Raw genomic sequence first — 13,554 nt, 5'->3', positions numbered from 1 at the left:
AGGCAGACTTAAGGTGGGACAGTTTGTCTCAGATGAAATTCCTGTGAACATTATCACGTTGCAGATAATGAAGAGAGGAGCTTAAACATGAGCTGATAAAGAACACAGGGACCTTGAGCGGTGCTCAGGCAATGACAGGTAAACACAGTAATGCTACTGTTTGGACAGCAGATTGCTGGTTCTCCAAACGTTTCCCAGTATTAAGTCACTGATTCATCACACAAGGCCCACCAGTTTTAGCTGGGGTCACCGAGACTCAGAGTGAGAATCCTACAATGAACATCTATTGTGTGCCTCCTCATCAGACATGTGCGGAGCTTGGGGGGAAATAGATGAATAAGAAGCTCAGGGTCTGGTGGGGATGTCAGATTTTATATATATATATAATTTATCTGAAAGTGTTGGGATTACAGGCGTGAGCCGCCATGCCTGGCTTTTTTTTTTTTTTTTTTTTTAAGAGACATGGCCTTGCTATGTTGCCCAGGTTGGTCTCGAACACCTTGGATCAAGCGATCCTCCCGCCTCAGCCTCACGAGTAGCTGGGACTACAGTCGCGTGCCACCACGCCTGGCTTTATTAATTTTACAGGTTATAAAGCTGAGACTCAGAGAGGTTAGGTAACTTGTCCAAGGTCACACAGCTAGTAAGTGGCAAAGCTAAAAATGGGACCCACGCTCTTAACCGTCGCCCACAGCCCGTAACACCGACAGCCCTAGCAAGGCTGGATTCCAATCACGCGTGATTTCAGCGTCTCACTGGCTCTCTTTGAGCCTCAGTATTTCTGTTCGTACAATGGGGGCGAGGGATCCGACCGTTAGCCCCTGCTTGCTTGTGCGGAGTCATGAATGCAGCTCCAGGCTCCGGAGCGGTTTCCATGACAACCCGGCCAGCCACCATCCCTAAACCGAGTGGCTTCCGTCACGTCCGGCCTGTTTACTTCCGGGTCCCAGCCCCAGACGCGACGATGGCTCGTTAGGCTCCAAACTGCCGTTCCGCCGCTTTCGTCCTTGTTCTTCGGCCTTCCGCTTTGTTCTCGGCCTCTGGCTTGTAGTCTCCGTCGGCCGCGGGCATCGACCGCTTCCCGGAGCCAGCGCGCAGCCGTGGTCCACCCTCTCTTCGGACCCGCCTCCTGGCGACTTCACTTCCGGGCCGAGTGTTTCCGGGTCGCTGCTGGCCCGCGGGTACTGGTCTCAGTACCCCTGCAGCCGGCCGGAGCGGCTAGAGCCCAGTGGGCCCCGGCTCCGGCGGCAGCCGCGCCTCCCGCTTGCTTCCCTCGGCCGGGCAGCCCTCGGCGGCAGTGTCAGGGTGAGTGACGGGCGGCCGCGAGCGGAAAATGTCTCCGGGGCTTCCCCAGGTGGAGGGGGCGCCAGACAGCGGCAGGGCTCGGCTGGCCCGTTAGCGGGGTCCCCTCACGGCAGGCAGGACTACAGGTGGGCCCGTTGTTTCGGCGCTCCCGGGACCCCCAGCCTATCCTCAGGATCCCCATTCTCCTGGGAGCTGCCTTGTAAGCTCCTGGAACCCACCGATGGTGGCTCAGGGCCGCTCAAGAGGAGCACCCTCTCTTCGGCGACTGGCCAAACAGAAGGACACCCCGATTTCGCCACGAGGCGGTTACTGCGCAGGGGTTCCCAGTTCAGACTCTGGCGGCACACCTGGGTTTGTACTCACTGTGTGACCTTGGATAAGTCACTTCATCTTAAGAGCTTCAGTTGCCTGTTTAAGTGTGATTGAACCTGGTTACTAGGGCTGGAGTAGAGATGGAATGAGATCATGCAGGGCCCCTGGCATACAGCAGGCGTCCAGTAACTGATAGTTCCTGTTACTTCATTCAATTCACGAACCCGTGGGGAGGGCCAGAATTTGAGACTGGGCTGTTTTTCACAACTGACGTGGCCCCCCGAGGCTGTAGGAATGACCGAGCTGGGACTTAGCAGCCGCCAGCTTCTGTCCCTTGCAGGGAGGGAAACAGCTTCCTTCAGAGGCAGCTGCCACTAGGGAAGCTTCTTTCAGCACCGCTGAGGTTATTTTCAGAGGTTTGGAAGGACTCTGTGTGAATTTCTTTGGAATCTAGTAGGAGTGTGGGGACCTTCTGGTGTTTCACAGCCCGTGGAAGGTGCCTTGGATGTGTCTCGGAGCCTCTTGCTTGGAACGAGTGCATTGGTGTGGGTGGGGAGGTGGAGGGGGTTGAACTGACTTCCTCGTCTGCTGTTTGGAGGCTGATGGAGCTAGACCAGAGATGTGTAAACCTGTGGACAGGGGCAGTGCACAGACCAAAATAGCTCTGCCTGTGCAGAGAGGGGGCGCCTTCAAATACTGCTTGGGGAACATTTCTGCTTGAATGGGCCAGCTGAGGTAAAGCCAAGCGAATGCTTTGCTACTCGGAATCACTTCACTTCCATGCAGTGGGAGTCTAAACAGATACAGCTTTCCTCTTAGATGTTTAGAAAATAACTAAAGAAGCCACTGCCTCCCTGACTGCAGTATCTCTCTTTCCATTGACTTGCTTTTCAAGAGGGTGCCTAGATTGTGGGTTCAGGAGGTGCTGACTGGAGCTGTTGACTCTGGGCACCTGCCTGCCTCTATGTTCAGGATATTCACAGTGCTGTTTTTTTGTCTTTTGGGTTTTTTTTTTTTTTTTTCTCCCACCAGACTGGCGCGGCTTGGCGTTCCAATCCTTGGGTTGCTTGGAGAAATTAACAGCTTCTGTCGTTGGGCTGTCTCGGTCTCCTGTAACCACGATGTTTTTGCAGAGAGCGTATTTTGTTGTTCTTGCAGAGTGCTGGGAATGAATTGCTGGCTCTGTGCTCAGAAAAAACACCAGCTCTGACCAGCTACAAGGCATCTTGTATTCTCAGAAAATGTTTTCAGCAGGGATGATGTCAGCTGCTTCATCACTGGCCGATGTCTCTGGCCAGCCTCTTTCCTCGGCCCTTGAGCTTACATCATATAGAGATTAGCTCTCCTAGCCCCATTCGGTGTGGGAAGATGGGAATTTTGCTACTACAGGAATTTTTGTAACTCAACTCTGCTTGCGCCGCCATAAGGCATTCTAACTTAGCCAAACACTTTAGAGTAGAGCTGTCCAGCAGATGCAGCAGGATGGCTTTGCAAGAGTTGGAGTTTTGGCGTTAGACCTAGGTTCAGAGCTCAGAGCCACTTCTTCCTAGCCTTATGACTTAGGGTAAGTGAGTTGGCCTCTCCGAGCCTCAGTTTCCTCTTTAACCTTGGATCTATCCTATGGATTTCATTGTTTTTCATAGAGCAGTTAGCAGAGAGCTGCCACACAGTAATCCCTTGGTAAATGGTACTGATGTAACAATAAATGAGTGAGATAAATTGGAGAAAGCCCAGGCATCAGGGCCTGCCAACAAGAGTTCAGATTCCAGCTCTGATCCTTTCAAACTCTGTTGGACAGGTTGTTTTAATGGGAGAGCCTGTTTTCCTTATAGAGTTGTGAGGATTAAATGGGATGATGTAGGTAAAGTGGGAAGCCCAATACTTAGCACATAGTAGGACCTCAGTCATTGTTAGTCTCTTTCTTTCCTTTCCTTACTGACTGATTGAGACAGAATCTTGCTCTGTCACCCAGGCTGGAGTTCAGTGGTGCCATCATAGCTCACTGCAGCCTCAAACTCCTGGGCTCAGTGGATCCCCCCACCTCAGACTCCCAAGTAGCTAAGACTATAGGTGCATGTCACCACACCCACCTAATAATAATAATAATAATTATTATTATTTTTGTAGAGATGGAGTCTGTGTTGTCCAGGCATGTCTTGCCCTTAATTATCTTTTAGCTTTTACTTTCTTCCGCCTTTTCCCTCACCTACCCAGGTTGTTTTGAGATTTGTTTTAGATATTTTGGACTTCCTGCCCTTGTTGTTCAGATTTTGAACATCAGCTGGGCTGTTTGGATCCCTTTGCTTTATTTATTGTTTTTCAGCAACAAACAAGGGTGTGGACTGTGGTGCGATTATAGAACAGCATACGCTGAGCCGAGCTTGAGACTGGCTGACTTTGTAAAAAATCAGTCTCTTTGAGTTCAAGGCTGACTTCCTTGGAAAAAAATTACAGCAGTATTCAGAAACTTAATGTCTCTGTGTTTGAATGGTTCTCAGGCTACCAGAAAACAAGCCCTGGGGCCAGAGGCGTGATTGCAGCTTCTCTAAGTCAAGAATGGTAAATGCATGTGTGACTATCCTCTCCAGTGTTGCAAAATACATTTCTTTATGTAGAGATGGAGTTTTTGCTCTGTTGTCCAGGCTGGAGTGCAATGGCACAATCTCAGGTCACTGCAGCCTCTCCTCCCGGGTTCATGCCATTCTCCTGCCTCAGCTTCCTCAGTAGCTGGGATTACAGGCGTTCGCCACCACGCCCAGCTAATTTTTGTATTTTTAGTAGAGATGGGGTTTTGCTATGTTGCCTAGGCTGGTCTCAAAATCCCGACTTCAGGCAATCCACCCATCTTGGCCTCCCAGAGTGCTAGGATTACAGGCATGAGCCACTGCACCTGGCCTACATTTTTATTTTTTAAGAGAATATACATTTTAAATTGTTTATTTTTTTATGGACAGAACAGTATGAACATAGAGCACATACATACTTTGATACTAGGTGGTATGCTCTTCCAGCTAGATTTGCAGGCAGGATGTGTCTCCTTCATTGCTGTCCTCTACCTTCCTCACCCATCCCCATTCCCCCACTGGGTCCAGCTCAGGCAGAAGGTGGGGGCTGCAGAAATGCTTGTTGGACATGGGAATCGTGGGGTGGTGAGAGGAATACAGGTTCCAAGTCAGAATGCCAGGCTTGGATTATTGGGTCCATCTGCTGCTAACCTTGAGCTACTTGTTGTACCTCATGCCGTCTTTCTGAGCCTGTTTCTTTGCTCTCCAGCTGATCTCCCAGGATTCTTGGGAGGTACCAATGAGAAACTAAAGTGGTGGCATCATGAATGCTGACATCCTTTACAGCATCCATGCATCTATTTCTCTTTTTTTCTTTCTCTCTCTCTTTTTTTTTTTTTTTTTTTAGAGATGGAGTCTCGCTCTGTTACCCAGGCTGGCTGGAGTGCAGTGGGGCAATCTCGGCTCACTGCAACCTCTGCCTCCTGGGTTCTAGCAATTCTCCTGCTTCAGCCTCCTGAGTAGCTGTGATTACAGGTGCATGCTGCCATGCCCGGCTAATTTTTTAAAAAAATTTTAGTAGAGACGGAGTTTCACCATGTTGCCCAGGCTGGTCTCGCAATCCACCTGCCTCGGCCTCCCAAAGTGCTGAGATTACAGGCATGAGCCACCATGCCCGGCTGCAGCATCCATTTCACCTACTTTATCAGGCACAGGCAGGCTCTGTGTTAGGCATCGTGGTGAACAACACAGACATGGTCCTTGCCTTTATGGAGCTTACCAGGAGCTTACCAGCTTGCCAGCTTACCAGGGAGGGTGGGGGGTGGACAAAGAGAGGAAGCTAGTAAATGAATAAAGTTGATAGTTTCAGATTGTGGTTATCGTAGGAGAATGTGACAATACGGAACTGGGAAGGTGAAATAGGGTGGTACCTCTAGGGGCTGATGTTTGAACTGAGGCCTGAATGATGAGAATCTTCATGAGGCATAATTTTATCCTAAGTGCATTTTGTTTTCTTTTGTAAAGACAGGGTATTGCTGTGTTGCCCAGGCTGGTCTCAAACTCCTGGCCTCGAGCAATGCTCCTGCATTGGCCTTCCAAAGTTCAGGGATTACAGGCGTGAGCCCCCGCGCCTGGCCCCTAAGTGGATGTGTTTGCCTCCTGTGCTCCTCAGCCTTGTTTGTCGCTGTAGCACTGGGCTCCCTCAGCAGTGCAGTGTGTTGGAGACAGTGGCCTCTCTGTGTCCCTAGTTTTGCTACACATCCTACCTCTCACCCCACCATTAATACCCCCAGGAGTCTCCTCCTGGGTACAAAAACCATGGAGGAGCCAGACTAGTGGCTCATGGAGATGAGGATGATTTTGTTGACCTCATGATAGTTGCCAGGCTCGTAGGACCTTCCTGGCTGAACACAGGTCTGCTAAAGGAGCCCCCCACACGCCAGGCCCAGTCCTGCTGCAACTTCTCTCAGTCCCTTGCCATCTCCCACACTCAGCAGACATTTATGAAGCACACAGCTCACCTTACTGAGCAAGATGGTCACAGTCCTGTACCCACGGAGCTTCTGGGCAGGAGCGGCAGGACCAGAGCATGTGAAAATGCACATCTACCACCCAGTCAGTGGTATCTGCCCCACTCAGAGAAGGCCTGGCCGCTTAGGGCTACAGCAGCGGCCATCGAGGACTTCCTGGAGCCGGCTCTCTGAGCAGCTTCGTATCCCGTCATGCTTAATCCTCTTGCCAGCTCTGGACAGAGGCGCTATTATTAACCCCTTGTTTCAGATGAGAAAACCGCCACCCAGGGAGGTGGAGCAATTTGCCTGAGTAACCTGGAGAAGCAGCCCTGGCCTCGCTCGCAGGTACCTGGCCTTGGACCCCATGTCCATGACCCTGCGCGTGTTGTCTCCTTGGCCCTGGCAGTGTCCCTCCATTAATCTGGATTCGCTCCCAGCATTGTGGTGACAAGAATATTGCTGGATCTGTGCCTGTTCTACTAACAAGTGGCTAAGCAGATGACAAGATTGTATAAAGCCTGTGTCCCAGCTCAGAACATTCTATCCTCTTCCAACAGGGGGCTGCAAAGCGCTCTTGTGATAAAGGGGATGCAGGCTGTCAAAGGCTGGTAACAGCATTCCAGGGGCTGGCAGCCACTGTGGCCTCTTTTGAAAATTGTAAAGAAGACCATATCCCTCTCCCCTTGCTATAAACTCTTCAGTGGCTTCACGTGGCTCTTTGTATAAAATATCAAATTCTGAATGTGCTCTTGCAGCCTTGGGGCTGAGGGTTCCGCTGGTGCTGGCAGCTGCCTCTCCTCACGCCCCTGCCCTCGTGGCCTCGGCCTCACTGGCTGCAGTTCTGTTCCTGTGCCAGGCTTCCTGCCTCAGGAAAGCAGGGTGTGGTGGGTAAGGGCATGGACTTTAGAGCCAGATTGCCTGGGTTCTGAGCTCAGCTCCTCTGCCTCTTAAGAGTTCTGTAACCTTGGGCAGTTTCTTTTTCTTAAAAAATTTTTTGTATTTTTGTAGAGATATGGTTTTACCATGTTTCCCAGGCTGGTCTCGAGATCCTGGACTCAAGCCATCCTTCCCTCTCAGCCTCCCAAAGTTCAGGAATGACAGGTGTGAGCCGCCGTGCCTGGCCTACCTTGAGCAGTTTCTAATGTCTGTGTCTCAGTTTGCACATGGGTCCACTGGGGCTAACTGTAGCGCCTCTCTCCTAGGATTGTTTAAGAAGAGAAAGTGAGGCTGGGTGTGGGGGCTCACGCCTGTAATCCTGGCACTTTGGGAGGCCGAGGCCAGTTGATTACTTGAGGTCAGGAGTTTGAGACCAGCCTGACCAACATGGTGAAACCCCGTCTTGACAAAAATACAAAACTTAGCCAGGCGTGTTGGCGGGTGCCTGTAATCCCAGCCACTTGTGGGGCTGAGGCAGGAGAATCGCTTGAACCCGGGAGGCGGAGGTTGCAGTGAGCCGAGATCACGCCACTGCACTCCAGCCTGGGCAACAGAGCAAGACTCCATCTCAAAAAAAAAAAAAAAAGGCGAGTTAGTGTGTGTGAAGCTCGTCATGTGTCTGGAGCGTCTGGTAGTGTTAGCTCAGGGCCTTCCTCTGCTGCAGCTCCTTCCCTGGCCTCTTGACCTGGCAAACTCCTCATCCTTCAGGTCTGTTGCTGTCTCAAGAGGGCTTTCCTAAACTCCCCCTTCCCCAGTGAAACCAGGACAGGAGCCCTTTCTGTACTCACCCACACTTCTCTTTCAGGAATATTAATCGTATTTTTCATTTGCGAGCACAACAAAGTCAAGGTCCGTCTCTCTCTGGCCTCTGTGGTACCCCTGCTTGTAGGACCTGCTCTGTAACGTGCTGCTGGGGCCTGGGGTAGCCTAGGCCAGTTCTGCTGTTCATTTTGCCTCAGCGGCCTGAAGCCGAAGCGCGGACCGTTTCGAGGAATGACATGCTTCTTGTTCCCCTCCTTCCAGAGCACTCCGCTGGTCCAGGCGGCAACATGTCCCTGCTTTTAGCGATGTCCCTGCCTCTAATCCAGAAGCCATGGAGGAGATAAGGTAGCCCCCCTCGATCGGATGGGGAAGCCCAGTTCAATGGATACAAAATTCAAGGATGACTTATTTCGGAAGTATGTGCAGTTCCATGAGGGCAAAGTGGATACCACCACCAGCAGGCAGCGGCCTGGCGGCGATGAGTGTCTGCGGGTGGCAGCATCGACCCTGCTCAGCCTGCACAAGGTGGATCCCTTTTATCGATTCCGGCTGATCCAGTTCTATGAGGTGGTGGAGAGCTCCCTGCGCTCGCTCAGCTCCTCCAGCCTGCGGGCTCTGCACGGTGCCTTCAGCATGCTGGAGACAGTGGGTATCAACCTCTTCCTCTACCCGTGGAAGAAGGAATTCAGGAGCATCAAGGTGAGGTCCTGGAGCAGCCTCCATACAGGCCCTCCTCCTCTCTTCCTGCCCCTGGCAGTCCGTCCTGAGAGGCTGTGCCAGTCTGAGTCCATCCGTCCTCTGCTCTCAGATCCTTCTGGGCTCCACACCTTCCCCGTCTCTCCAGCATCACCTCTGAACTGTTTCTGGCCTGGCTGCCACACCTTAAGCAGAGAGACTGGGAAGGCAGGGGCAGCCAGGTTATACAGGGTCTTGTAGCCCAGGGCAAGGCTTGGATTTGTCCAGAGTAGGTGGGAAAGGAGGCAGTGTGGGATCTGGCTTGCATCTGAAGAGGGTCATTCTGGCTGTGGTATGGGAAGTAGGCTGTAGAGGGGTGGGGAGAGCAGTTAGGAAGCTTCTCAGCGGTCCCAGCAAGCTGAGGGGTGTTCTGGACTAAGTGGTAATAGTAGGGGAGGAGGGGGAATTGAGAGAGGGATCCTGAATCAGACCACGCACAGGAGAGCTGTCATCTAGCCAGGCTTCTTCATTCTGCCGTGGGAGGAGCAGTAATCGAGAGAGGGGATGGCACGGTTGAGCTGTCACCTAGCCAGCCCCTTCAGTCTGCCGTGTTACTCAGCCCATCATGGAAATGCCAGAGAGGAAGGTTCTGATTGTCACCACATTCTGCCTATAATCCGGCCCCTTTATTCACCCAGGCTCCCTCTTCATATGGAGCCGAGTCTTTGCGCCCCACTAGGAAGCGAGAGGTTTTGCTCCCTGTGTTTAAGAAAGGAGCTGCTGCTGGTGGCTCACGCCTGTAATCGCAGCACTTTGAGAGGCCAAGGCGGGTGAATCATGAGGTCAGGAATTGGAGACCAGCGTGACCAACATGGTGAAACCCCGTCTCTACTAAAAATACAAAAATTAGCTGGGTGTGGTGGCAGGTACCTGTAATCCCAGCTACTCAGGAGGCTGAGGCAGGAGAATTGCTTGAAGCCGGGAGGTGGAGCTTGCAGTGAGCCAAGATCGAGCCACTGCACTCCCACCTGGGCGACAGAGTGAGACTCCGTCTCAAAAAAAAAAAAAAAAAAGGAGCTGCTGGGTCATTTCCTTGCACAACTCCTGAGTGCTTAGTAAGTCCCAGCCCTGCCTCCTCTGCCTCCCGCAGGGTAAGGCTGTCAGGATCCTTCCCTGCCCTGCCCTTTCCCCACCGCCCCACTTCAGAGCTGGATATCCTTTGCTTTGACATAGTCTGTCTTGTGTCTCTGAGAGAAAACCCCACCTCTCTTTTCTACTCCCTTCCTTCTAGACCTACACGGGCCCTTTTGTTTATTATGTCAAGTCGACATTACTGGAAGAGGACATCCGAGCCATCCTGAGCTGCATGGGCTACGCACCTGAGCTGGGCACTGCATACAAGCTCAGAGAGCTCGTAGAGACCCTCCAGGTGAAGATGGTCTCCTTCGAGCTCTTTCTGGCCAAAGTCGAGTGTGAGCAGATGCTGGAAATCCACTCACAAGTGAAGGACAAGGGCTACTCCGAGCTGGACATCGTGAGCGAGCGCAAGAGCAGTGCGGAGGACGTGCGCGGCTGCTCAGACGCCCTGCGGCGGCGGGCAGAGGGCCGGGAGCACCTGACGGCCTCCATGTCACGAGTGGCACTCCAGAAGTCAGCCAGCGAGCGGGCGGCCAAGGACTACTACAAGCCCCGCGTGACCAAGCCCTCGAGGTCGGTGGATGCCTATGACAGCTACTGGGAGAGCCGGAAGCCACCACTGAAGGCCTCATTGAGTCTTCGGAAGGAGCCTGTGGCAGCGGATGTGGGGGATGACCTCAAGGACGAGATCATCCGCCCGTCCCCTTCGCTGCTGACCATGGCCAGCTCTCCCCATGGCAGCCCGGATGCCCTTCCACCTGCTTCCCCCAGCAACGGCCCGGGCTTGCTGCGCGGTACCTACTTCTCCACTCAGGATGACGTGGATCTGTACACAGACTCCGAACCCAGGGCCACCTACCGTCGGCAGGATGCTCTGCGGCCGGATGTGTGGCTGGTCAGAAACGATGCCCACCCCCTCTACCACAAGCGCTCGCCCCCTGCCAAAGAGTCCGCCCTCTCCAAGTGCCAAAGCTGTGGGCTGTCCTGCAGCTCCTCCCTCTGCCAGCGCTGTGACAGCCTGCTCACCTGTCCTCCAGCTTCCAAGCCCAGCGTCTTCCCCAGCAAGGCCTCCACTCATGACAGCCTGGCCCACGGGGCATCTCTGCGGGAGAAGTACCCAGGCCAGACTCAGGGCCTCGACCGCCTCCCGCACCTTCACTCCAAATCGAAGCCCTCCTCCACGCCCACTTCCCGCTGTGGCTTCTGCAACCGCCCAGGTGCCACCAACACCTGCACCCAGTGTTCAAAAGTCTCATGTGACGCCTGCCTCAGTGCTTACCATTACGACCCCTGCTACAAAAAGAGTGAGCTGCATAAGTTCATGCCCAACAAGCAGCTGAACTACAAGTCCACCCAGCTCTCCCATCTCGTGTACAGATAGACCGGCCTCGCCCCTTCCAGCTCCAAGGGCTACATCACCAACCTTTCAGGTTTCACGGTGAAGAAGTACTCATGCATTGATCTCAGAGGCGGAGGCCTGCACTTGACCATGTAGGTGGCAGAGATCGTGGGCTGACTGTGTCCACGTGGGAGTTCACTTAGCGACTCAGATGTTTCAACCAATGGCTGCTTTGTTGTCTGACAAGGGAGAAGGTGGCACTTCCGTTCAGATTCATTTTGCTGATCTCTCCACTCCCTGTTCAGTTGGTTCTTTTTTTTGGGTTTGGTTTGGTTTTGTTGTTTTGTTTTTCCTTTAAAGAGGATTTCTATCTCTGGGACCCTCACCGCACCTACCCCTCCCATTACAAAGCCGACTTGGACTGGGAAGGGCCCTTCAGGCCCCCAGACATCCACCTGGAGCGGCGAGCTAGAGGCCTGTTGGCTTGTGAAATGAGCCCTCCTGCCACACGGGGCCTCTCCCAAAGGCTCATCCCTTGGCCGCCCCCTTCCCAAACGCAAGGATCCCCAGCTGGACTTCCCACCCCTGGCTTTCCCACCTCTCCAGGTGTCAAAGGTGAACCAAGTCCAGTATTAGCTGAATGTCATTTTGTACACCACAGCTCAGTCAGCCCATGGCCTTCGTGAACTTTGCTCCAACACACTGATGTGGGGGCTTCCCACAGCAGGACTGACTGCCCCCCTTTTCTGTTGTTTGCACATGCCCCTCTTACTGTACTACCAATAGATATTTTTGAGATTTATTTTTAAATAAATATTCAACTTGCTGTGTGTTTCAACGTGGTTAAAAAAATGAATTATGTAGCTATTTATTAAATGCCCTGGGTTCTTTAGTCTTCCAAGGGAGGGCCTCGCGCCCATTCATATTGTATCCTCCACTCACTACGGCCCAAAGGGAGAGGAGAGTTTGGGGTAGGGAGGAACAGACACGAAGCCTCCTTCTCTTGAGCTGGTGGAGAGTCACTGTCTTCCCTGCAGTAACTAGCTATACACCTACCTCCAGTGTGCACTTAGGGGGTGAGTGCGGGTGTCGAGGTCTGTGTGCCCGCAGACTGCTAACCTAGTGACAATTCAGGGACCTCACCTGTCGGACCTATAGCTTGCTGAGCAGGAACCTCGCACTTCACACTTCTTGAGTCTCGTTTCAGAAAGAAAATCATTTGGGATTCCTACTGCCCCTCCATCTCAGTCCTCTTCTCTTCACCAGTTTCCAGGACTCATCTGCAACATTTGCGATCTTTTTGCACTAAAAGTGGGCAGGAGTCGGCATGTGCCCATCAGACAGACGGCTCCTCAGATGCTCAGCTAAGCCTAAGTGCTTCCAAGCCTGAAGGCCCCTTCAGCTCCTCATGTGAATTACCAGCCCCCGGAGTTTCCTCGTGGGGGTACAAGAGCAGGAGTGGGGCAAGAGATTGGAAATAAAGCCCTTTCCTTGTGAACTAACATATTTTAGCCATAACTGTTTGTGATGTACACAATGTTAAGGGATTTATATGCAGTGGGTTTTTCTGGGAGAAAGTTATTCAGCTCTTGAGCAAGTTTAAGTCTGGCTGAATCCTGAGGCCACTGTGAATTTGCTGATGTTCTTCCAACTCAGTTGAGTGATTTTAAGGTTTTCCAAATCTTCTATGGCTCTTTTTTTTAATATATACATATATATATATATCTCTATCTGGTAGATCACATGTAGATGTACAGTGTGTATGTTAAGCTGAATTTCAACCAACTTTATTACTAAGACCAGCCTAGCGGGGTATTCATCTTTGATGTTCTTCCTTTTCACCTTTCAGAATCAGCACTGGCTGGCCCGCTCCTGAGAGCCCTAGTTTTCTAGTTTTCCATTTCCAGATTGCGTCAGCATTACAGTAACTAACTCTTTTTAACCAACCGTGATGCCACGTAACTTACCCAGTGGACGAAAGCAGGAGTGACTAACACATCGTAGGAGGGAAAGTCCAGTGTACCTGTCATCACGGATGCACTGTGGTCACAGACTGGAATAGGAGATACTACAGCCCTGCTCCCTGGTGTGCATCTTACTGGATGAGGTTGCCGTGACTGAGGTAGTTAAATACATGCTAATTTAAAAATGCAGGTGTTTTGCATTTGATTTCTACCAAGAGTTGAAATGTTGAGAGATGATTAAAAATAATAAAGTGTCTTCCATTGTTAAATGAAGTGTTTGGGGTCTTGTGTCCTCTGTCCCCGCTTCTTTGAAGTTTGGTTACTTGGGAGTTTATTTTTCCTCAAGTGGTATTTAGTTTTTTAATGACAAGACTTAAATTTTCTCTTCCATGAAACTGACAAATAGCATTTGAGTGCTATACTGTGAGCCTAGCACTTTTTATTTTTTAAATTTTTTGTAAAAAATGTTTTGATTTTTTTTTTCTTTTTTTTTTTTGAGACGGAATCTCGCTCTGTCACCCAGGCTGGAGCACAGTGGCGCAATGTCGGCTCATTGCAAGCTCTGCCTCTTGGGTTCACGCCATTCTCCTGCCTCAGCCTCCCGAGTA

General features: G+C 51.7%; 1 protein-coding gene across 3 annotated transcripts; it reads left to right on the top strand.

Annotated features, from left to right (window-relative positions):
- The first annotated feature begins 931 nt into the window (after positions 1–931).
- On the top strand, positions 932–13,219 carry SPATA2 (spermatogenesis associated 2). 3 transcript variants are annotated; one of them, XM_003904626.5, is made up of 3 exons: positions 932–1,305; positions 8,093–8,530; positions 9,798–13,219. In XM_003904626.5, the coding sequence occupies exons 2-3, from the start codon at positions 8,195–8,197 to the stop codon at positions 11,022–11,024; spliced, it is 1,563 nt and encodes a 520-aa protein (XP_003904675.1). In that variant the 5' UTR covers positions 932–1,305; positions 8,093–8,194; the 3' UTR covers positions 11,025–13,219. The 3 variants fall into 3 exon arrangements, with proteins under 3 accessions (XP_003904675.1, XP_009214199.1, XP_021776637.1); XM_009215935.3 differs by lacking the exon at positions 932–1,305 and adding an exon at positions 1,332–1,656; XM_021920945.2 differs by lacking the exon at positions 932–1,305 and adding an exon at positions 5,212–6,478.
- Positions 13,220–13,554: the final 335 nt, after the last annotated feature.

This window comes from Papio anubis, chromosome 16 (assembly GCF_008728515.1).
Source record: "Papio anubis isolate 15944 chromosome 16, Panubis1.0, whole genome shotgun sequence".
NCBI classification, from domain to species: Eukaryota; Metazoa; Chordata; class Mammalia; order Primates; family Cercopithecidae; genus Papio; species Papio anubis.
This window is presented reverse-complemented; position numbering and strand designations above follow the sequence as displayed.